General features: G+C 33.2%; 1 protein-coding gene and 1 non-coding gene across 12 annotated transcripts in view; both read left to right on the top strand.

Annotated features, from left to right (window-relative positions):
* The window catches only part of Dzip3 (DAZ interacting protein 3, zinc finger), a 69,915-nt gene that overhangs the window by 40,126 nt on the left and 4,049 nt on the right, over nt 1–25,740 (top strand). For 5 of the 11 annotated variants that reach the window (NM_001110017.2, NM_001356425.1, XM_030249092.1 and 2 more), the window contains 17 exons: nt 214–290; nt 1,857–2,474; nt 3,984–4,016; nt 5,441–5,610; nt 6,295–6,342; nt 8,394–8,419; nt 9,089–9,254; nt 10,465–10,560; nt 11,814–11,941; nt 12,297–12,365; nt 15,487–15,583; nt 16,944–17,047; nt 18,431–18,518; nt 20,122–20,223; nt 22,724–22,849; nt 24,262–24,401; nt 25,601–25,721. In NM_001110017.2, coding sequence (NP_001103487.1) covers nt 214–290; nt 1,857–2,474; nt 3,984–4,016; nt 5,441–5,610; nt 6,295–6,342; nt 8,394–8,419; nt 9,089–9,254; nt 10,465–10,560; nt 11,814–11,941; nt 12,297–12,365; nt 15,487–15,583; nt 16,944–17,047; nt 18,431–18,518; nt 20,122–20,223; nt 22,724–22,849; nt 24,262–24,401; nt 25,601–25,721 — 2,209 coding nt within the window. The remainder of the gene's footprint in view (nt 1–213; nt 291–1,856; nt 2,475–3,983; nt 4,017–5,440; nt 5,611–6,294; nt 6,343–8,393; nt 8,420–9,088; nt 9,255–10,464; nt 10,561–11,813; nt 11,942–12,296; nt 12,366–15,486; nt 15,584–16,943; nt 17,048–18,430; nt 18,519–20,121; nt 20,224–22,723; nt 22,850–24,261; nt 24,402–25,600; nt 25,722–25,740) is intronic. The other 6 variants (NM_027341.2, XM_017316967.2, XM_030249094.1 and 3 more) reach the window with 3 other exon arrangements.
* Gm22576 lies at nt 10,915–11,018 on the top strand. The gene has a single exon (XR_003952055.1). It is a non-coding gene; the product is annotated as a U6 spliceosomal RNA (small nuclear RNA).

The following is a 25,740-nucleotide window of genomic DNA, read 5'->3' as shown; positions in this document are numbered from 1 at the left end:
CTCTTAGTGAATTTGTCAGAACTCTGTACTTCTGAATTACAGTGACGATTTCAGTGTAGAGTTGTCTCTGTGATTTTTATTTTTATTCAAATTGTCTTTTCTTTTACTTTCAGATTGTTTCTAGGTTAGCAAAAATCCCCAATGTTGCTTATTCTAAAATTTTGGACTAACTGTGGTACTTTTTCAGTATAACATTTTTTTTTCCACCTACAGTTACAAGAATTTGATGTCTCTGGAACTAACTGACACTGATATTAGACCGAAATTCAATTTAAAACCAAACACAAAAGGTATTAACTTTATTTTTATGACTCTAACTGAAAATATTATTAATTATTTCTATTAGCAGTTGTTGCAATTATTTATGGTTACCATTCACAAGTTTCAAGGTCATATCACCAAGCAGTGCTTGCTGCATACTAGAACTCATAGACAAAAAAACCAGTAAGTGTATGGCTCTCATATTATTATGTCATTAGAGAGACATGCTAACTCTGGAACATGCTTGTGAGTATACAGTAGGATTTACCTCAGGAGAGGTAAATCCAGTCCTCCTCCTCTTATTACATTCTCTCTTAGGAGAGCAAGTGTGAGAGCAATCTAGAATGCTAGGAATGAACATTTTGGATCTTGGACCAGGCAGTCTAAATACACATGCTAGCTTTTTAGGAGTATCCAAGGAAGTATAGGTCTATATGGTCCAGAGACCATATAGGCCCCTGGTTTCAGGAAGACAAGTTTGGTCAACCCGTTTTACTAGGGAGACTGGATAGCCCTAATGCTAGCCTGCTCTATATTTGACAGTTTAGAGAAGCCCTTATGAGACATTTACTACTAAATTGTGTTTTCACAGCGTATATCAATTATATTAAGCAAAGTTATTAATTTAAAAGTCTCTTAGAGAAACCATGAAGGATAAAATAATAAAGTTATTTTTTATAATAAACATATTGTTTATTACTCATTAAAGAACTACATCCTATCATAGACTGACTTCCCACTAATTTCAGCCTGATTTCCTCTTGAAGTACTACTAAACTAGAAAATACTAAGTAGTTTAGTCTGCTGCCTCATTCCATTTCACGGTTGAAATTCCAACATAATTATTCAGTTTATTAGATAAATGCTTCTTAAAATCTATCATCTGATGATTAAAAAAAATCAAACAAATCAACAAAACTGCAGATGTCCATTCAGTGGTAGGTTTGCAGTGGCACTCAAACTTCTGTAGGACTCAAAGCCGCAGGTAGGTGCCAATATTTCTGCTCTGTGGTCTATGCTTAGCTACTCTAGTATACTACATAGGCTAGTAAATATCTGAACTTTCTAATATGATAGACAGTAGCGATATGTACTTTAACATGAAATAACCTTTAAAGTTTTGCTGTTGCTCACTCAGACAGCAATACTCAGTGAGTGCTAGACTGTGTGTACCACTTTTCACACACAAAGTTCTGCATGAACTGATTTTGTGGGATATATAAATAAAATCATTTATGTAAATTATAATTAAACCCGAAAAATTACTATTCCTGAATAATTCCAGGATTTCTAGAACTACTTTGCCATTATGTTGCCAGTGTTAGTTTACTTAAATAAAATCACAGATGGTTGAAAGCCTTCTGGGTTAGAAGAATCTGCAGTTCCTTCTGCTTAGGAGCATGCTCTTTTTGTCTAGAGTTTTTGATAGCTAGTCAGAGAGCAGCATGTGTATTGAGCACTGAATATGGTAAAATTCTCCTGTACTTCATTCCTTGAAACAGTCCTGCCCTATAGGACCTTAGGGTGCAATGTGAGAGACTACATAGAAAAAGAACATTAATGTGGATTTTTCGATTCTCCAAATTCATTTTCAGATGAAGTGCCTATCTTCAAACTTGATTATAATTATTTCTATCATCTGCTTCATATAATTATTATTTCTGGTACTGACATGGTCCGGCAAATATTTGATGAGGCTATGCCACCCACTCTTTTGAAAAAAGAGCTGCTTATACACAAGAATGTGCTGGAACCCTACTACAATCATCTTTGGACCAATCACCCTTTGGGTGGATCATGGCATCTGCTTTACCCCCCAAACAAGGAGCTACCACAGTCCAAACAGTTTGACTTATGCCTCTTATTAGCGCTCATTAAACATCTGAATGTATTCCCTGCACCCAGAAAAGGCTGGGATATGGAACCACCATCTTCTGATCTCTCTAAGTCTGCAGACATTCTGAGGCTCTGCAAGTACAGGGATATCCTTCTCAGTGAGATTCTGATGAATGGTCTCACCGAGTTACAGTTCAATTCAATTTGGAAAAAAGTTTCTGATATTCTTCTGCGCCTTGGGATGAAACAAGACGATATTGACAAAGTCAAGGAGAATCCCATTGAGAATATCTCCCTTGATTATCATCAGCTGTCCATTTATCTAGGCATACCAGTACCAGAAATCATCCAGAGGATGTTATCCTGCTATCAACAAGGTACTAAATAATTACTTACATTAGCCAGCAAACCATTTTTTGAGTGTCTGTTCTGTGTTTAGGGATTCTTTGTTTTCCTATTTAGGGTTTTAGAGCCTTTTTTCAGTATTAGAAGACACTAAATTTTATGATGTTAGATATTAGAAAGGAACCCTTGAAGTATAATTTGGAAGCCTTAAACAATACATTTACCCAAATGTTTTATATATATAAAATGCATGTATATATGTGTATGTATGTATGTGTATGTATGTATATATATATGTACATATATACATACATATGTACATACATATACATATATACACACATAGTTATACATATATATACACATTTATATATGTGTATATACATATATACACATACATACATACATGCATTTGGAGAAACTGTTCTGAGCACTAATTAACTCCAGACCATTTCAAACAATTTTCACTTAAAGAGCTTATGTTCAAATACCTTTAATAGCGTCTTTCATGGTAACTTTTTATCTCTTAATTATTAAATTTTCAGTTTTCATTTATAGGTCCAATAACATCCATTATCGCCACTATGTCTACATGAAGTTTTTTTTTTTTTTTCTTTTTAGGCTTTACTGTTTAATCTGTAGGGCCTAATACAGCCTGTTAAATATTGCAGATGCTCAGTAGACTGACAGACAAGGACAGAGAATGGAGTTGTAATTGGGGTAATCTGTATGGCTTGAAAGACTCAAACCGTCAGTGGAAACTTACTGTCTGTTTCATGAACATTCCTTCGTAGTCTTAGAATATTGATTCATAGTCTTAGACTAATATTAAATAACAATTGCGGCTCAGTTTAAAGTTCTTATTGAAGTGATTATGGGTGTACAGTCTCAACTGATACATCTACAACACAACTCCTGCACGTAACACTTGGGGAACATTCCAGAAGAGGGGACAGAAAGATTGTAAGTGCCAGAGTAGCAGAAAATCTCCTGGGAGATTGTGTTTTCTAGAAGTGGCAGAGAAGCTTCACTAACAGTCTAACTTCTTAGTCAAGAACTGAAGAAGATTAAAAGACCTATATATAGCTAACAAATGGCTAAGTGTGAGAAAAATAGTGCCCTCAGAAATAAGTTCCCTAAAATAAGTTCTGAAAATCTTACACAAGTACCACTAAATGGGTTGAGCAGGCTTTGTTTATATGAGTACATGGGTGACCATAACTAAAGAAAAAGGTGATTTCAAGAAGGACGGAGGGCAAGTTTGGGATAGGAGGGAATACAGGGAATGGAAAATGTTGGAACTATTTTACCCTAAAAAAATAAAGTGTGTGTTGCTACCCCATGGGTTTATAGCTATTGTATGATAGACTCGATTATACCTTGTCTACACTGCATTAGTGAGGAGTGCTGGTTCTTTTCTAGATAGTTATGGAATAGACTAATGCTCTCTAAAGGTCTTCTGCTTTTCTTAATTCTGATCAGATATTTGATTGTTGTGCTTGCAATTACCTTTCTAATTATTTTTTTTCTTTTTGTCATAGGAATTACTCTACAGTCAATAACAGGCAGTCAGCGTAAGTTTATTTAAACTCAAAATGCATAAGTGGCCTTTTTACTCAGAATCCCTAAGGCATAAATATGTTGTTGACATGTGTTTAGATAAACTATATCATAGGCTATACATTAATGAAAAGCTTAGAAAATCACCTGATCAACTCACCGTTGAGCAGCTGAACCTAGTATATGCCTTCCTCTGATTTGACTTTAGTGCTTACCTGAGGCTAGTGTTCCAGACTTTCACACTCAGAACTTCAGCAGGCAAAAATGCAGTCTCCTTGCTCTACATGCTTATCTGTGCTGTTTTGTGTAGCTTTATTGTACTCATACATCATTTTCTCTAGGTCTGTATTCAGGGGACTCTGGTGAACTGCTATTTTTTGTATCCTCTTTTTTTTTTTCTTTAAACCTGTTTTCCTGTTTGTTTTTGTTGTTGTTGTTCTTATAAACAATGTTGCCCAAAATATGTTCAAGCAACTTTCCCCTGTCAGCCTTCCAAGTATCTAGATGTCTTTGACTGCAACATGTGACTCCCAGCCTGGTTTAGTAATTCCCATGTGGAGGCACTGATCAGACTGCTCACTGCATAACAGCATTTGCAGGCCTCCATTTGAGTCTCTGTCACCCATATCAAGCTTTTCACAGCCACCTATAGAGCTAGCTCTGAGAGAATCCATATTCTCTTGCTGCCTCCATGGGAACGAGCACGCACACACACACGTATACAAGCTTGCACACACACAAATCATAAACTAACAAATACAAATTAAAAATATAATGTACAATGTAAGATTTTTTTTTTTTTAGAAAACAGTACCATGGGTTTGCCTGAGGTTAAATGTTGGGTTGTTTCTATGGGAATTTTAAGCCCGAGTCTTTGTGACAATGAAAAAGAGCAAAAATTCAAAGAAAATCATATAATGTGCAGTTACTAATTTTATGAAATAGGAAAAGCAAAATGATCTATATTTGCCTTTTAGGTTTCATATTTTTATTTTATAAAATAATATAAGTTGTACTTCTAATAAGGTCAACAGCAGAATTTAAATACCTTATTATTTAGATTGTACTTACATGCTAAAGTACCTAAAACTTGGAATCTATATTAGTACCAATCAAGTATTATATCATTTTGGTTCATACTAATTGGTTCCTGTGATATGTGGGTAAGTAAGAATTGCAGTTTTCATGTGGCAATGGAAAGTATATTCTTGCCATTTAGTGCAAGTTTAGAAATTAGAGGACAACTTGCTGGAGTTGGTTCCCCTCCCTTTACCATGTGGATTCTGGAAATCAGGCTCAGGTCATTAGGCCTGATGGCAAAAGCTATTACCCACAGCACTATCTTGCCAGCCTAGCAGATGTTTTTATAATTATAATAAAAGGCTAAGCTTTTCAAAACTTTGCCACTGAATCATGAATTTTTCTCTGTGTTACTTAGGTTTAGATGTAGAAGAGTTCCAGAATGATGAAGAAGACTTGAGTCCACCTGTGATGGAATATAATATCGATGTGAAATCAAACACTGAGATACAGTTAGCAGAGATAAATAAAGATGTAGCCTCGATACCTAGTGAATCTTCAACAGAATCTGTTAAAGATCTTCAGGAGGTATAAAGTTTATTAAATTTAACTATGAACTTATTCTGCATTTTCCGATGTTGCGTGCACTACACTCAAACATTGGAGGCAGTAGTGCTCACAGAGTCTGCATTGAAGTGACTCTTTCCACATGACTTCTAATTACAGTAGCTTCTCTTTCAGTAATATTTTGCCAAAGTCAAACACTATGTTAGCTCTTGGAGTATATTGTTTTACTCCCAACCATTGGAAGTACATTTGGGGAAGAAAGAACAGAAAAGATGTAGGACATGTAGGAAAGGGAGAAAAAGTAAGAATAATGAAATATTTCAATTTCTCCAACATAGAAATAAAGTTTAATAAATCAGGATGAAGTCTGAGTGCTAAGCAGATAACTAGCTACTATACAGATACTAATTTACTCAGGCTGAAACTTTTAAGTTATGGGTATAAATATATTGTTGCTCTTTAAAAAGTACGTTTCTCATTTGTTTTGATTTTGTATATGTTCTTTTTCAAGGGTAGAAGATTGATGTTACATTTAAATATACTTTTCCCATAAAAATATAGAAAAATACAATTTAGAAAAACACATAAAAATCTAGAAAAATAAATATTAGAAGTAAAAGATATTAATAGTTAGATTAAACACTACATAAAATCCATTATTTGGTTTGAATAGCATACTAAATAATCCTTATTTTTATCTTCTAGGTCAAAAGTAAAACAAAGAAGAAGAAAAGAACTAAGAGTAATAAAAAGGTAAGACCCTGTATTGGCTTTTTAATGGAGTATGTTACTCATACTTATTCAGAGTAAACTTGTAATTAAAAATAATTGTAGGTTTTCTAATCTGGAGTGTACTCAAAGTTTTGATACTTCTGTGTTTCAGAACTGACTGTAGTTTTTCTAACTACAGTCTTCTGACTTGCTACTAGTCACTGGAACTTATATAAACATTTTAATGACTAATGTAATTAATGAAGATTAATTTGTAAAATAATAAGATTAAGAATAAAATAATTTATATTTTACTCTGCTAAATAAAATATCAGTGGCAGTGCCATATTATAACATTTTTCAATAGTTTGGAAAATTGAAAAAAATTATGAGTATTTTTATTACTACTTTCTATTTAGCAAGGTTGTAGAACAGCATTCATTAGTGATGTGTATTTTATAAGACAATTCTAAGTCTCAAGCTTATACCCTTTAAGCTAGCATGTTTTTAATGAATGTTTCTTTAATATTTTGTTTTTTGTAGTTGAGTTTTATTAAAGACATTAAGATACTTTTTGATAATGATGGCTTTTAAAAAATACATTTAGACATTAGAAAACAAATTTGTTGTATTTTATGTTTATTAAGTTTTAAATATTTTACAAATGCTAAAAACCAAAAAGTTCCTATTGTAGGTATTTTATGTTTGTGTACTCACTGTTCTTATAAGTGCAAATAGTCCTTGGTAGTCTACACAGCAAGCCCTGAATAGCCATCAGACTAGTTTTCTAATCAAGAATTTTCATGAAAATGGTTTACACATGGAAGTTTGCTTGTGTCATGCAAAGTGATGAGAAGGTCTCTGTAGAAGCTGTATCTGCCTTTCTTTGTTGTGTTGTTTTTATAACATGTGGACATATCAATATAACAATAGCCCTAAACATGCCTATCAAGACTATCTGAAAGAAAAACATTAAATTTTGCATGCCAAATACAGGGTGGTTTTTTTTATATATTCTCTTTCTTTGATTAAGTGATTATTATTTAGATTATAATTTATCTTCATTATGGACAACTCCTTTGGTGACTAATTAGTTCCCTATATCTCCCACACAGAGTTAGAATAACCAAAAGACAGAAAGGTTTTTTCTTTTTTTTTTTTTTATTTTTATGATGAAGCCATAAGAAAAAAGAAACTTGACAGGAAATGAACCCAGCCATTTAAATTGGGTGGCCACTGTATAGGAGAGAAATTGCAGATATTCATATTAGAGGGCTGAAGTGCATTGATGAAAAGTTTGCATGGGAAGAGCTAAAGAGGACTTAGGGAAATGATCAACAATACTAGATATATTCAGTATGGACAGTCTTTTCATAGCAAGTATTCATCTCAAGTGTTCAGGTATACTAGAATCAATACTGATTTCCACAATCAGTATTTCTAAATTGTAAAAGAAAATTGTTTTTAAAAAGATAAGAAAACAAATTTGTATGTACAACCTAATACCTGTAAAGGAAACTTATAATCAGAGATAGTAGAAGTCAGTACTTCTAGTTATTAATATTTCTAATTTAGGTTGTATTAATGCAGATTAAGTATCATTTAAATGGGTTCTATTTGATACGTTGCTGCTCTAGTTGATTTTAGTAAACAGAAAACATAAGGATTTTAATTTCCCTCCAGTTGTGATCTCATCTGTATGTCTAGTCTTCACATGTCAGGCTGTTGTCTTTTTTCTTGTAGTTTTTCAAAAATCTCCTTATTTAGTGTAGAGTTAATGGATATTACAGACACTCTGTCCCCGGGTTTTCTAATATGTATAAAGTCCAGTGTTCACATCTATTATCTTAATCCGTGATTTTCAGAATTATAAAATAAATGTAATGAGACACAAACACTATTTTAAGAGAAACAGAATAAGTAGGAATTTTAAAAACATATAGTATACATAGAGTGTAGTTATGTATTTCATAGAATTCACATTTGAGTTTTATAGTTGACTGAAGATATATAAGTACATATAGCATCATGATACAAAATTGAGCTGAAGTAGTTGATACAAATTACTAATTTTTGTGATGCTATTTTCTTAGGATAAGGATTCAGAAGATGAGCAAGTGTAAGTATGTAAATTTTAAGTTTTTTTAAGGTATGCTTTGTCAATAATACATAGATTTCTTTTGAGAAATGTCTAAGAGAAAAATAGTTCTTTGTCTTACTAAATTGATATTTCTATAGATCAGACTGTTATTAACTGTGGAAGAAAAGAATCTCTTATGATTTTTTTTCTTAAGGCTCTTCAGTAGTCATCTAACATTAACTCCTTCACTCAGAGACTGACTTAAATGCGTACTAAAGTAGTTACAAGTATACATGTAGACTAAAGCGTAACTTCAAAGGATAGATCATTATTACCTCCCCGACAGACATATGTACATATGTATTTGGTTGGGGTAAATTTTGAAGTGTGATGATAATATAATATTAAAGCTGGTGGAACACTTAGAAACTATAGAGATATTTTGAAAAACTCTTTGATCTCATAGTTCTTGAAAACACTGTCATGCACAATTAAGTGTCCTTGAGCAATTCCTATGTCATATATGTTGATATTCATTGTTAATGTTCAAAAGAAAAGAATAGTGTGAGCACTGTCCAGACTTCTACCACAAACCCTTCTAATGCAGAATATCTCATAAGGCAGAATAATGCTAATCTGAGAAGCAATAGCCTATGTGAAAAGCACTGTACCATTGAGAAAGTCCGCATTACTGTGTTCCCACTATAGCTCATATATGGTAGAAAAGGACGACCAGCTGGAGACAGAACAAGTAGACGTGAACACACTCAGTACATACATGAAAACTGATACAAGTGATGCACAAGAAGATTCTGCAGCTGAGGACAAGTTCTGTAGCCTGGATGAACTGCATATTCTAGATATGGTAGAGCAGGTGAGCACTGGAGAGGGCTTAGCCCTATCTTCTTTCTTACAGAAAGAATTGTGAACTTTGTTTTCCCCAGAGTCTTTGAGCAGTGTGCCATTTTGAAAAAGCCTAGCAGTTTATGCTGTTGTGATAAGAAAAGCAACCAAAAAAACAAGATAATGGGGATTAAAAATATAATTGGGACTACATACTTCACATTTCAGTGTACCTCTTATGAAAAGTTTCTGAAGAGTGTAAAAGAGCAGAGCGGGGAGACAACACACCAAAAACTGGCATAACCCACTAAATGATATGTCATGAAAATACACACTAAGTAATCAGAACTACTATGATTTGTTTCTTTCTATTAAATGTGGTTGCAACTAGGAAATATTTTCTAAAAAGTTCTAGTGTATAGCAGTTTTTTTCTAGATCCTGTTCTGGTACTATGCACTGCTTGAAGCGATATACCTATAAATATAAGAAAATTATTCCTCAAAAGAATAATTTGTACAAAGTAGATAAAGGATTGAAACAGACACACACATATATATATAACATGTTTGAAGTTAGGTGAGCTGCTATATGGTATAAAATATGAATATTTCACAATCAATTACTACCTACAATATGTATATTTTAACCGAATTGACATAGCTTTGGCTTTTACCTTGAAATTTAAATTTCAGACATTAATGTTAGTCAGTAACCCAGAAGAAATCAAAATGAGAATCAAACTGTCACAAATTTGCAGAAAAATGTGTAATCACTTATATAAAAACTGTTGAACTGTCTGCACAGTAAGATGTGCTGTAGAGTGTGCTCCCTGCTAGTATCCTGTTTATAATAGAGTTGCGAAATTGAGCATTAAATAAGTTGGTGCACTGCTGTAATTAAGGACAGGCAATTGGTACTGCCTGGGTTAGAATTCAGGCTCTTGCATTTACTATCTGTAATCTTAGGGCAAGTTACTTCCTCCTTTTAGTACCTTAAGATGAGACTAACAAGTGCCTCTTCGTGACTCCTGTACACCTAAGAACATCACAAAGACTGCAAGTGACAAGCATGAGCAGTAGCAGCAACTTAGAACTGTTGTGTTGTTAGTGAGTGTATTAGGGAATTCAAGCCTGAATGGGAGTTAGTATAGATGGCAACTTTGTATACAGCAGAAAGCATGTAAATAGAAAATATAAGTGTCATTTTAGAGAAATAAACATTCTTGTTACGTTTGCTTAAGGGCTCATCTGGAAAGGAAAGTACAGACTTCAAAGAAACTGAAAAGGAAAGGCTTGCTCATCAACATCAGCTTTATAAATTGCAGTATGAATGTGAAGTGAGTACTTTGTCTAAGAGAACAAATATTTCAAACGTTGAACTCGGTGGTACATTGTCTTAAAGAATTCAATGAAACTGAACCCATTTTAGCTTGGGTTCAAATTAATGCAGCTATTGTGGAAATCAGTGTAGAGATTTCTCACAGAGCTAAAAACAGAACCACTGTATGCCCCATCTTTCTCATTCCTGAGCATTTGCCCAGACAATTCCATACCTTACCATAGAGAGAGCTGCATTCCCCCATTTTTCTTGATACTTTATTCACCATAGCAAAGAATTGGAATCAACCTTGTTATCTATTGATGGATGGATGGATGGATGGATGAATGAATGATAGAAATTTTATGTGGTACTTGCTTTGGTGGAATATATACTAAAATTGGAATGATACAGAGAAGGTTATCGTGGCTCCTGTGCAAGGATGACATCCAAATTTGGGAAGCATTCCATATAATTCTGATGAGTTAGTTGTTGTTATATTATATTTTATTATTATCCCTTAGAAACCTGCTTTCTAATGAGAGACAGGAAGGGAGTGGATCAAGGTGGGAGGAGATATGGGGAGGAACTGGGAGGAGTAGAGGGAGGAAAATTAGGATAATAATTTGCGTATTGTATATGAGAAAAATAGGTATTTTTAATGACAGGGAAAAGAAAATTTGTGTGAGAGGGTATACATACATACATGCATACATATGATTACTATTTAGCTCTAAAGATAATTGAAGTTTAAGAAACTATAGGAAAACGGGTGGGCTTCAAATGTTTAATATTGAAATCACATAATCTCAGAAAGAAAGAGCATGTTCATTCTCAATTTGGAATCTAATCACATATATATATATATATATATATATATATATATATATATATGTGTGTGTGCATGTAGGTGTGGTATAATGAGAAGAGAAGAAGACTGAATAAGGGGATGGCGAGGGACTGAATGCACATAATGGACACTAGTTATGAATGAGAATATAACACTCGTTTGTAGTTTTAAGTGCATAAAATACTTAGTACTGAAAGTAAAATATTTAATATGAAGCTTCATAGTTTATGTTTTCATGCTAGTGCTAATCATTTATAATAAATTCATTAAGTTATATAGACTTTGGGTCTCCTTAATTTTGGTGTATAATGTTTTTATTTGCAAGTACTTTTTAAATAAATTTTATTAAAAAAAACTCAGTATGGATTTGGTTCTTTCAATTTTTGGTGACTTGAACACTGAAACTATTTTTTATTGAGCAGGATTACAAAAGGCAACTGAAAACAGTGACATTTCGGTGGCAGGAAAATCAAATGCTGATCAAAAAGAAAGAAAAGATTATTGTATCTCTTAACCAACAAGTGGCTTTTGGGATCAATAAAATGTCCAAGTAAGTAGAAAATTTGATAATAGTGAAAATTCAGAATTTGGTTTTTTTAGCTTTAATCTACCTGCAGCCCCTAGGTGGCAGTGTGACTGCACAGTAAGAATTACAAAGGCTTGTATATCCTTTTTTTTTTTTTAAAGAAGTTACAATTTGAAATATAAGTAAAGAAAATATCTAATAAAAAAATTAAATAAAATAAGTTACAAAAATTCAGGAATAAGCTTCCAATGAAAAAGCTGTAGGAGTTTATTTGCTGTTTTCAAGGTCAGAATTCATAGAGGATATGGTTGGTCTCTTTCTCAGCTACAGGGGCCTTTCTATGTTAATGAAAAATTATTTCTAACATTTTATGACTTAGATTACAGCGCCAAATCCATGCTAAAGATGATGAAATCAAGAACCTTAAAGACCAACTTTCCTTGAAAAGGTACGCCATTTTCTTTTGTCGGCACTCCCTCTCTGAAACTTAACATCTTTAGCTGGGGTAATCATTTATCATCCAAACAGCATTTTTTCACAGGAGATTGAGTAATATGAGTAACTCCATTAGACTAATAGGTATCAACAGAAAGAGGTGTAGACTGATTGGAATCTGCATTCATCATAGTTCTGTCCAGAGAAAACTGACAACAGCTCAGTCAGCAGCATTACAGATTCAACAAATTACTACCAGAAACAGGAGCTTCTGTGCAGTAATACTAGCTGCAAGTACTTTGTAGTACTCAGTGTTTTACGAAAATTCACCTATTGTCTAAAGCATATTTTGTAAATATTTTTACAAAGAACCAATTCACATAGCATAAAACTCACATGGGTAATGCATGTGGCCCAATGCTTTTTTTGATATATTCATTGAAGTCGATAACTATCATCACTCTCTTATTTCCAGATCATTTTTGTCACTCCTAAACAAACATGTACTTTTTAAAAGTTATTTTCTCTTTTTTCCTTCAGCTTATGGTAAGCACCAGCTTACTTTATGTCCTTTGGATTTGCCCATTCTGAACATCTCATATATGAGGCTCTTATGTGAGGCTTCTTAGAACTGATTTGTTTCATTTCACATAGTGGTTTGAAATCCCTCCCTGTTACATACCAAAAGTGAAATTGCAGGCTCATCAGTAAACTTCGCAATTTACTTTTTAGAGAACTACAAAGCTGTTGTACTAAAAGCTACACCTTTTTATAAAAGTGTCAGCAGTGTTGGTGGGCCAGTTCTCCTTTCTCTTCTTTCTCACCAAAACATTGTAGATTGTATTAATTTTACCTGCTACATATTAAATGTAGAACAGTCTGTTATTTTGGTTTGTATTTTTCCACTGACTTAAGTAATTCAACATTTTAAGTGCTTATTAATAATCAGGGTATTTTCTTCTTGAGTAAATTTGTTCAATTTCTTGACCTATTTTAAAAATTGAAAATCTTTTGCTGTTGAGACCTTTGAGTTCTTTGTATGTTTATTACGAGTAGGATTTTTCCTGTACCTCATGAGTAGTATGAAAGTGCTCTCGCAATAAGCTATCACCAGCCCTGTGGAACATTTTGATCTGTAGGCATTTTTACCTGTTCTTTAAGTTGTCTTTCCATTTGCCTAATGTCTTTAAAGTACAACTGTTTTTAATTTTGATGGAATGTAATTTTTTTATTTTAGGCAAACTTTATACAATATATAGTGACATAATAATACTTGTGTTGCAGGAGTTTAAACATTTTATCTCTCTAATAAGCACTGTCTTTGATGGAATATATTTGTCATCTTCCACCATTAATTTTTTTTAAATTTTTAAACACCTGGGTGTATTTCTTTTAACAAAACATTAAAAATGGTTTCTGTGATATTCCTTATTATAAAGGTATATTTTCAGTTGTTAAAGGCAGGATTTAGTTTATAGGTTATGTGATTCTGAGATTTCAGTGTAGGAGCTGAGAAAGAATAGAAGGAAATAGAGAAAAACCTCAGAGGTTGCACTCTCTGTAATGGCCTGCACAGGATCCATATGGCTCTTCCATTCAAGCTCTGGAATTCAATTCCATTCTAAGGTATGAAATCCAAATACTAAATGAAATAACTAATAAACTGTTTGATTGCCTTGGCTTTCTTTATTACAATGGTAAGGAAGCTTATATACTTCTGCTGTTGAACAGAAGTAGACACTGTTAAATCCAGTTTTCTAACAATAACTAGTATTTAATACTTAATGCCAAAGAGAGTATTTTATGTATATTTTCTGAATTATTTTTATATCAGTTTTTTTAACGTAATGAAACTTTCTCCATTTTCCCATGTACAGAAGCTAAGAATAGAGAACTAAGCTCCTTGCTCTTGTGGTTCCTCCACTATAACTATTGGCAGGGTAGTTATTAACAGCAGACACTGATTTCCTCAACATCAGGGTGACAACCGATTTGATATCTATTAAGGATTTTCTGCTTCATAGCAGATATTGATTATCTTGTTAATTTACCCTATCATAGTAGAAGTACAACATAACTATCTCAAAGCATTATTTAAAATAAAGTATTATTTCCATTCATGAAGGCTTCATCTTTATGATCATGTCACATCCCAAAGTTCTATGTACAAATCATTAGGAAAAAAATACTGCCTCCTCTAAGATCCTCACTTTCAAATTTGTTATGTAAGAAAACTTACCCTGGGGAAATGCAACACACACATCTACTCAACCCCAGATAGGAAATGCACAATAGACCAATAGTACAGATACTACTAGAGCCCAGTGTGCTAAACCCATGAGTTTTATTGGGGTTGCTTATAGGAGTAGAAATGACTTGGAGACAGCTATATCACAAAGGCCAACCTCAGCATCAGTGACAGAAGACTAAACTGAGAACCTGGATCATATATTACAAGGTCTGAGGCAGTTGTCAGATTGGAGAATGGCCTTTCCTGGTATCTCAATTGGTCTAAACTTCTTCCTGATGCTGGTCTGGTGGCAACATCTTTTCAACTTTGCTTGCTAAGAGTCTTCATTGCGCTTTGGCTCTGCTCTTCTGAGAGACTATTAACTTTTATTGCTTACTCTGGGAGAGAGGGGCTTAATGAATCTGATTGATTTCAGGAACTTCCTGAAGCTGTTTTGAATTTTTTATACCATACTGCTTAAGAAGTTTCCTGCAAGATGATATGTTTTAATCTCAGAGGAAATTTATACAACAGGGTAAAGATTTCAAGAAATGAATTGTAGGTCCAGGAGAACCCAAACATTCAATCCATTGTTTTTGTCTTAAGGTCTTATATTTAATAGGTTATAGAGGTAAGATTCATTTTAAGATTTTAGATTCACAATATAGGTCACAGACTCTGTACTAAGAATTTTAAAACTTCTGCACTTTTGGTAATAAAGGAATACCTGAATGTTTTAATGTCTTCTCTTGCATTGTTTTTGTTTTTGTTTTTTGATGCTATGTATACTTTTCCAAGAAAACATTTCCTTGTGATGGTTTTATCTTTTATCTTCCTCTTTCTGAGTAAGTTAGAAAAGGCTATCATTATAATGTTGCTAATTCTTTACGGTCATGCATTTCAGATCTCAGTGGGAAATGGAGAAGCATAATCTGGAAAGCACAGTTAAAACATATTTAAACAAACTAAATGCAGAAACCAGCAGAGCCTTAACAGCCGAGGTAAAAGGGGTGGGGGGTGGAGGGGAAGAATAATTTTATGTTAGTAAAGCTAAAGAGTTGAAAAAAATGATTGGCTTTGGAATAAACACAAATAAAATTTAATATCATTCAGAAAACTACAGCTTAAATTCAGACCCCTTTGTTTGACTGGCATGCCATTTGGGAGTGCTTGAGTATTTGTAATGTTAAGTTGCTTTCCTTCAGCGACTCTAAGAAATTGCAGTATTTATAGTTGGAGACTACCTCTCAGCAAGCTAGGTCTTTAAACCATACTTACAAGAATAACTTTTAACTATTGCTGTAATACCACTTTCTCTAATGTGTCCCATTCAGATCTCCCAAAAATACGTACATATCATAAGCCCCAACATCAAAAGCCAACTTACTTCCCATAACCATAGAAAGTCTCCTAATATTGTTAAAGTTAGTTTAAAATACCACAGCTGGGGTCTCTCACAAGAAATAAGATTGTATGTGTGCATGTGGTTTTTATATATACATAGTGAAACTTGCTATAGTAAGATCACATTGTTAGAAGAACTTGCTAATGTTAGAAAGCATTACAAATCTGCCACCTGCCACTTCTCTTTTCTAGTCGAGTTCTTGGGATTCCAGAGCAGAGAAGTGATAATCCAGCAGTCCAAGGCATTAATGCTATAGCTTTACCTTAACAAATGGAAAGCTGGCCTTCTCTTAAGTACATGCGTATTTGCTCTTCAGAGCTTTTAGTTAAAAGTTTCTATCTCCTCCTATTATTAATTTTAGAAAACACTTTCTACCATATTACTGTCTAAGAGCATTGATCTTTGTAATTATTGAGTGATTAACAGCTAAAATTTTAAACTAAATGATGGGACATCAGTAATAATGTAGAAAGTCTTCCTTCTGCGGGAGAAATACTGGAACAGATCTGTGAGGTCCATTTGGACTATGCCCTGTAGTCTGATTATTTTTACACCACTTCTTCATGAACATATAAACAGCAGGATTTCTTTTAAGTATTCCCAAAGTTAGCTAACTTAGAAGTTTAAAATTCCTGATGTCTAGTCTATCTCTGTTACCAGTCAAGTTAGTATCCAGGGGACCAAGGCACTACTCTAAAGTTTCCAAGATTAGTCCAATATTGGGGGGAAAGTTGAAAAGCGATGTTCTTAGCCTTACTAGCACTGTAACTATTGAATAAAATAAGTATAATTGCAGAATTGCTTTGATCAGAAAGTGTTTATGATGCTTCTTGGATTGTCAGATAGTACAGAGTTCCTGGAAGAGATTGAAAAGTCACTTTGAGTTTACTTGAGATGACTAAAAGGGAATTCCCACTTAGAATTCCTTCAATTCCTTTGTCTTTCAAAATCTGTAGGTGTACTTTTTACAGTGTCGTAGAGACTTTGGTTTACTACACCTCGAGCAGACAGAAAAAGAGTGCCTCAATCAGCTGGCCAGGGTGACACACATGGCAGCAAGGTACGTCTTTCTTCTTTCCTAACTCACCATGACATCAGAGAGGTACAAGCATCTCCACGGTTGACTGTGATGGATTTTACAAATGTTTGGCACAGTCACTGGGGTATTTCTAAGACCTCAGGTTTGTTTTCTTTGTTCTTGATGTATGTTGTTTCATCTGCTGAATTATTGACAAGCACTTGAATACAGTGGCAACTTCCTCCCCACTGGCAGGCATGCATGAAGTGTACAAGACAGATTCTCATTGCAAAACTTTTCTATTTGTTTTTCTACTAATGCTTGATTTTAAGTACTTTTGTAATATATTTAGGAAAAAAATCGGTAATAATACCTAATGTTATGAGGCAATTTCTGCCGTGTTCTATTAATTTTCAAATATTGGAATGAGTTCTATGAAATCTTCCTTAAAATTGTAATTTATAAATTTAAGGGTATACCTTTTAATTTTAGTGAACTGATTATCTCTGAGATCAAAGTATTATTTCATAATAATCATTTTAAAATTGTCATTATTCTTTAATGCTGATGTACAATCAAGTTGAGAAGTTACTATTGTGAGCGATTTGTCTGTCTTTGCTTGCCAGAAGGAGAAAGAACATTATAAAACTTAGAGTACTGTGAGGCTACTTTTTTGTCTGATCTTACTGATGACTTATTTTGCTTTTGTAAATTGTTAGGCTCATAATGTAGATATGGTAAATAGCCCATTTGGAAATCCACAGGAGATTTCTTGTAGAGACAGTACACACTAAAACTTTGTGAGTTGTTCCTGCCTTGAGTGGTTATAGGATGTATATCAGTAGACAGTTGCTAACTGGTGCACCTATGTTCTTTATCAGGACAACGACAGCATTCCTTATCACAGGAAAGTGTTGATTGGTTTTCTCTATTTGTATTTTGTGTGAGTGTTTGTTTTTATAATTTGTCATCTCAGAAGCAGGTTCTGTGATATCAGGGTTAAAATGAAGATGATCTGAAACCTGCCTCCAAGGTGGTTCAACATTCGTGAGAATGCACCTGCAACTTCCCTGTTTGGATTTTTCAGCTTCCCTACTTTATTGGAGATATTTTGGAACAAAATGATTTTGTAGTAACTTCAAGAATGGAAAAGAAATGGCATTCTGGAGATAGGGAGAAAACAGTTTCTGAAAGCATGTGTTATTATTTTCCCTTAGAAAGAATGCATATATCATTGATTTCTCTTTATTAATAACAACCCTGGTCCATGTATTTTTTACCTTTGAGGTAATTGCTAGTATTGAGGGTAATTTTCATTTTTTTATATATATTTTTTGCATAAATACTAGAGAACACTTGAAAATTTTAGAAACTTAAATGTTATATATAAATTATGTTTCCTCTGTGTCTCCTTTTCTATATCAGCAACCTAGAATCACTTCAACTAAAAGCTGCTGTAGATAGTTGGAATGCTATTGTGGCGGATGTTCGAAACAAGATTGCATTCCTCAGGGTAAGTTCTGAGTATACTTAATCAAAGTGGCAGAATTTGCAAGAGTACAATCTAACACTAAAAGCAAATAGTGCTCAAGAAACTTAAGTATATTTTTTTCATCTCAGTTACCAAAGATTATCCTCTGGATTGTAATTATTTTAATATACTTAATGTTAGATACGAATTATAGACTCATATGTGACTTTTTAGTTCATTATCACAAGATAAACTCAAAAGTTTCCCCTTATGTAATTTTCCCATAATTCCAAAGCCAAACAAAATTAAACTCCAGATTGACTATAAACAAATTAAATGTCTTAACTTGCTATAGGATTAATCAATAATTTTACATGTATAGAATTAAGTGGAATATCAAATAAGGCTGTATTCTTTTCTAATCTTACCATTTTATATAATTGTTCCACACTTCAGAATCTTAAATATTGATTTAATTGAATTGAAAATGTGAAAAGACTCAACTAGTTAGTATTTATAGATATGGTCTTCAAACCTGTATGTGAACAATGATTGATTTTAACATCCATATCTATAAATGAAGCAGTGGTGTTCAGTTGCAAAGAAGGATATGCCTCTGAGGGATTTGTCTGCTTTTAGAATGATGGTTTGAACCTTTTTTTCCTCCATGATCATTGTCACTCTGTCCTTAGTGCTACTTAGAATTTCTTTTAGGCATATTTAGACTTTTAGCGTCAAATGTGCCTTGTTTCTGTCCAAGCCTATTTCCGTCTTGGAAATCACTAAATGCTTTGTTTTAAAGGTTGTATTTTCCATTGCTCATGGGTTATTCACTAAAATGAATAAAAAAAAAAAGTAGGAACTATGCCAAAAAATACTGAAAACACAAAAGTTCCCAAAGTTAGACTCCTACTCCCCTTTCTTTTCTCTTCTCCCCCTCTACCTCTGTTCCCCTCTTCTTCCTGTCTTCCCCTTACCCACTCCCAGACTCCAAGAGCACTCCAAGAGACTCCAATACATTTATAGAACTGGAGCAAGCCAGAGTTGTAGTTTTTTAGATAAATAGAATCACGGATATTGAATATCAATTCTTTGTTTAAAATGTGTCCATTTTCCTGTTACCTCTGTGTTTCTTATAGGTACTTGACTCTTCAGAGTTTATCCTCACTTTCTATCAATGCTTCCTATTTGAGAACTGGGAACTGTAGAAAAACTGAGGAGTTACCATAAGCAACTAAATTATGTCACTAAATCCCTGAAACACAGCTTCTTTAAAAAAACAAAACAAAACAAAAAAAAACTTTAATTTTAAATGTTAGTTACAATTTCAGTTTTTTTACTTAACAAGTCTACTGTTTAATCTCTCAGGATTAAAAAGAAAAAACCAAGACTCTAGAACTTAACAAAAAAAGAATGTCAAGGACACACCTGCCTCTGGTTGTACATTATTTCACTTAGAAGCACGGCTTCTTAAATGTGGGCATGAAAGTGTATAGAATTATTCTTATGTCAGAAATTGTTGTATTTCTTCTATCATTGGGTTTAGAACTACTAGTTTATATTGAATTATAACATAATTCAAACAGTACTATATAGAGTTTCATTAGGTTCACTAATGATCTGAAATGTATTTATATTCTGTCAGACACAGTACAATGAACAGATCAACAAGGTTAAGCAGGGGTTTGCCTTGAGTACCTTGCCTCCAGTCCAGCTTCCTCCACCACCACCAAGTCCTGAGATACTGGTAAGATGCCTAACGTTTTAGAAAGTTTCTATCTTCATTTTGATAAGTGGTAAAGTATAAAATACCGAATATACAGTGTATTTGGTGTGTGCTCAAATGGAACTAAGGGCATGTTTTAAATACCAGTTTGCCACTGATGGCCAGTCCATGCTGATACTATAAACAGGGATACAGTTTCACAGAGACTAGTTCAAACTGGCACTTAGGCATTTGAAGTCTAAATGCTATTTTTATCCTCCTAAACATACATACTTTATGAATAACTGGATTTCTTATTGCTTTCCATAGCACTGTCTAAGTAAAACATTCCAGCATAATACCCTAGAAAGCTAACTAGAGAGCCTGTCCCTTTACTTCCACCTGAGATGAGACTTCCTTTTCTTTAGTTTTTATAATCTCCTGTGGTTATGACTACAGGAGCAGTTTCCACTAACACTACTTCTCTCTTTATAAGGAACTAGTAGATTTAACCAGATGTACTTATCTGTGTACTTTAGAAATGAGAGTACTTTAATCTCAGAAATACACACAAAGTTTTTGTGAATTTTTAGGAGGTTATTACTAGGTAATACTTTTTTATTTTTTTTCTATAAATCTGGGTATAGAAAGTAAAGAAAAGTAAGATATTGAGGGGCATTTGGCTTTTGGTAATTCTGTAAACTTTATTTTTACTCATCATTGAGTATAACAAAGACCACATATTTGCTAGAATGTATCACAAATGGTATCTTTTCCAGTTTTCAATACCTTCTTATTTGTATCTAAAACTTCATGATTGTAGTCCATTACTGTTCACATTATTATAACCATTCTGTTCTTCTGAATTCCCACTAGAATTACTCATTAAACTCTGCTTACAGCATTCTAGGGTTTTATTCTTGTCAAATATTTCCAGATTCTTTCTACTATAGACATAAAAACCATAAGATCAGATTTAGTCATCAGTGACCTACCACTGAACCCTAACTTTCTGTTTGTTTTATAGCCACTATGATCACCTATGTAATAAAGGCAATTTAAGGGCAGAAGAATATCTTTTGGCTCACAGTTTTAGAGGGCTCCATTTATTATGGCAGGAAGTTTGTGGGACAGCAGAGCTCTTCCTTCACTTCATGATATGCTAGGAAGCAGAAGAAAGAAAAGTCACTTATTCTTTTCAAAAAATTATTGGTACTAAGAGAATAGTGATTCTCAAAGGGAGCTCAATGTAGATTCATTACCCACCACTTATTCATTATTTTAAAACTTAGTGAAAACTTTGAAGTTATATATAATTTTATGTAGAGTTTATATATGTGTGTGTGTGTGTGTGTGTGTTTGTTATATTCATATGTAAGTTGATTTTACATATATAAATATATGTAAAAAATAAAGCAAAATGAAATCCAGCTTCAACATTATTCAGCAGTTGAAAGTTTATCATGTCTTCCTTGTTCCTGGAATGTTATAAAGCAAACTTCAGGCATTTAATTTTAATCATTTATATATATATACACATATAGACATACATATATACATACATACATACATATATGAATGAGGAACTCTTACTGTACATAATCACAACATTATCTTAAGAAAACCATAATTTATAGATAAAGTTAATTTTACTATTCAGTTAGAATTTATATTTATTTAATTTTCTCAAAATATTTTTTTCTTACTTATAAGGCCCAGTGTCTGTTTCCTAGTAATTAAGAATCAAATATCAACTTGTCTATTCATTATAAGTACACCATTAATTTTTCACTTTAAGATCATTACTTAGAACTATGTTAATGTTCTTTTGTCACTTCATCAAATTATTATTGTGCTCCTGCTTTATATGTTAGACCTAGCACATTGTGGAAGCTCCATAAGCCTGTCCCCTTCTGTTCTTAAACAACCAGTCTCAGGTTTCTCTCTCATGCTAATTAATATGCCTTCAGAAACATAGCCACACTCATAGCTGACCTATGTGGGGCAGAATTCCTTGTATGAGCCCCACTTCATCCTTCTGTGTATTTGAAGCTAAAGATAGAGTCCTGATTATATCACATGGCACATTCAGTACATGATTGAGGAAGCTATATTTTATATGGATAATTTTGAGGATTTTTAAAATGAAATTTCTGAGTATTATCTGTCAACATGGAGAGGATTCACCAAGGCATTTGAGGTTTCTATACATATTATACCTTTGAAAGTCTTATTAGGTCTTTGCTCTTTATTTTATCTGAGGGTGAACCTTAAATATCACTTTGTCCAACCCACTTATATTATAGACTAAAAATTTGGCATTCAAAGGTATACAAGCCAGTTCTTCTATCACACTTTCTTTGCTTTTTCAGGTTCTACTAGATTTAAGTAATATCCTGACATACATTGCTTTTAATGTACTTTGTATCTGAATTTCAAACCCGTGTTTTACCCCCTGCATAGCTCTATGACTTTTGGCCAGGTAAGTCTTTAATGTTCAGGATTTTGTTTCATTTTGTTCTGTTTTGCCTTTTTATGTTAGATACAGCAATTCTTAGGAAGACCCCTTGTGAAGGAATCTTTCTTTCGACCCATACTTACTGTCCCTCAAATGCCTGCAGTTTGCCCTGGAGTCATCTCTGCAGCTGTACAACCTAGACCACCCCTGGTAAGAGCCTTTTCTTGTGAAATATCAACTAGTTTTTTATAAGTAAAATGGAATTCCTGAATAAAAATCTATCTTCATTCATTTGTTTGGTAGGATAATGTTGGTAATGCTGGTGATGATGATAATTAAGTGATAATTAAATCAATATTTTTTACCTCATATTATCTTAGTTTTTAAATAGAAAGATAGATTGTTTTCATACTACTGAGACCTTGAAATTGCAGTTTTACTTGTGTAACAAGTAAAAATGTTGACATTCTTATTGTGTAGAAAAGCAATGAAGCCAAGTCACAGTGCAGTAAACTAAGCTACTGACCTTACGTGTGTACCCAGGGCATTCAGCTGCATCTGCAACACATAACTTAGTCACCTCAGCTTGGAACAAAACCCTAAAACTTTCCAATCTTCCTAATAGTAGATAGTTAGATAAGTGTTTTTCAAAGGAATAAAGATATTTAAAATGGCTGAAATTACTATTTGTCATCGTGACTAAAGTTTAAGAAATCTTGACTAAAGTTTAAGAAAGAAAGAAAATTCTTCCAAAAGATTGATGTCAGACATAATTAGGGGAAAAAAATGTTCTAATCCTGATTTTTCCATAAAGAAACTTCTTGGTACTTTTTTTTTTTAATTTTAAACTCCAGATTTTATTCTCCTCCTTGTCTACCCTCTGACTGTTCCATGTCCTATACCTCCTCCCTGCCCCCCTGTCTCCTGAGGATGTCCCCACCCACTGACCCCACCAGACCTCTAAACTCTCTGGGCCTCCAGTCTCTCAAGAGTTAGGTGCATCTTCTCTGACTAAACCCAGACCCTGCAGTCCTCTGCTGTATATGTGTTGGGGGCCTCATATCAGCTGGTGTATGCTGCCTGGTTGGTGTTCTAGTACCAAATTATTGTGTAACTTTCAAGTGCTTTTGTGTGTTCCAATTGATACATTTATTAAAAATTTTAATACTAAAGGAGTCACAACATAAATACTCTGCTATATACTATTTTGGAGGAAAAAAAGAAAACTAAACATATTCCATGGAATCTCCAATACCCAGACATATACATCTATTTGTAAGAACTTGATTGATTTGCTATAATTTATTTACTCATTCCTTTGTTGACAAGCTTTAAGTAGTTTTCAACTTTTCACTATTTTTTTTTTTAAAATTCAATTATAAGCACACTGTATGTGTTTCTGTATGTGCTAGTAATTACTAGGAAAACATCCTTTTTTAAAGTAGTAAAAATAGGTAATAGAAAGTTAGCAATTCTGTATTTGTTACGAAAAAAACTGAAAGAAGTCAACATAGGTCTGTGATTCTTCATTTTGCTTTTTTCTAAAGCATTGAAGTGTTATGTTGGCATGCAATGTTGCTTGATAACTGAAGCTGATGGTTATAACTTCCTGCCCTTTACAGATGCCTGGTATAACCTGGGCTATGCCAACACCTATAGGTGATACTGTGTCACCGAGTGCAAGTCTGTGCAGTGAACCTCTCATGATAAACTGGGAGAGGATTACAGACAGGCTGAAAACTGCTTTTCCACAACAGACAAGGTACCTTAATTTTTCTTTAGTTGGTTACACATGTATTTTTTTCAGTTTTATAGCCCTAATTGTAGAAATGAAACATTTTGCACACATACAAGGACAAATATTTCCGTACTTATGGTCTTAGTAAAATAAAATTGACTAGAAAGATACTGTGCTCAACAGAAATGCTAAACATTTTTATATTGTATTACTCTTAAGTAGTGCAAAGATAAGTGTTTATGTTTGCTCATTTGTTGGAGCTAGAAGTAAACTTATCCGATTTGAATGCCTCCAACTACAATAATTATTTTATTAACGGTTCACCAAAGTAAATTCTCAGTTAATTGGAGTCTAAACCCCAACAGTATCAAGTTTCAGTTTTGGGTTTTTTTTCCATTTTATTGATATTCTTATGATTTCTGTGTGAGTCGACACAGTTCACTATAATAAATCACGATCTTTCTGGCGTTAACAGGATTTAGAATTGAAAATCTAAAATTCTAAAATCTGTGCTCTTATATTTGCAGAAATAAGTCTAGTTTCCCTTTGTATTTTCATTTGAAAACATATCCTGTTGCTATCAAATTAGATTTTTGTTTTAATAAGTTTCATAATTATAAATAGAAAGTAGAATTATCATATAGATAATTATAAAATGAATAAATCATGAACCAAAGGAAAGAAGAGTATCTCATTCTTCTCTTCTATCAGATGCTCAGGTGGCAGCAGAGGATTACAAAGGAAAATACTGACTAAAACAGTTATCATGTCATAAAGGTGTCTTTTGCTTGCTTTCCTTTTTTATTTAATAAAAAAAATAAAAATTTGTCTGAATTTTTTAAAAGTAAAGCATTTAAATACAATAAAGTTGAGAAGACAATAGTAATAATTATTAAAATGGTTATTTAAGAAGGCATAATATAGTCTTGAGTAAAGTTTTAGATACAAAATTCTCAATATGTAAATAAATCAACTCAATTTTCATATAGTGAACTCAGATATCATTAGCTTTCACTGGTAAACACATAAAATATAACTTCTGGACACAATTAACAGTTTTCATTTGGTTGTAAATAAATGCAGATGACATTTTTAGATTCAAGACTAGAGTTTAGTCTGTATGTTGACTTGTCTCATGAATAGAATTCTATATTTCATTTTTGAGGGCACAACCTTGAAGAAGCAGGAAAAGCTAGCCCATCTCTATTTTTGATATCTTCCAGGAAAGAGCTAACAGATTTCTTACAACAGTTAAAGGATTCTCATGGAAAGTCCGTGTCTCGACTGACATTTGATGAAATTGTTTACAAAATTTCTCAAATGATTGAGCCCAAGAAATCTGAGGTAAAACAAGGAAATAAAC

This window comes from Mus musculus, chromosome 16 (assembly GCF_000001635.26).
Source record: "Mus musculus strain C57BL/6J chromosome 16, GRCm38.p6 C57BL/6J".
In the NCBI taxonomy this organism is placed as follows: Eukaryota; Metazoa; Chordata; class Mammalia; order Rodentia; family Muridae; genus Mus; species Mus musculus.
This window is presented reverse-complemented; position numbering and strand designations above follow the sequence as displayed.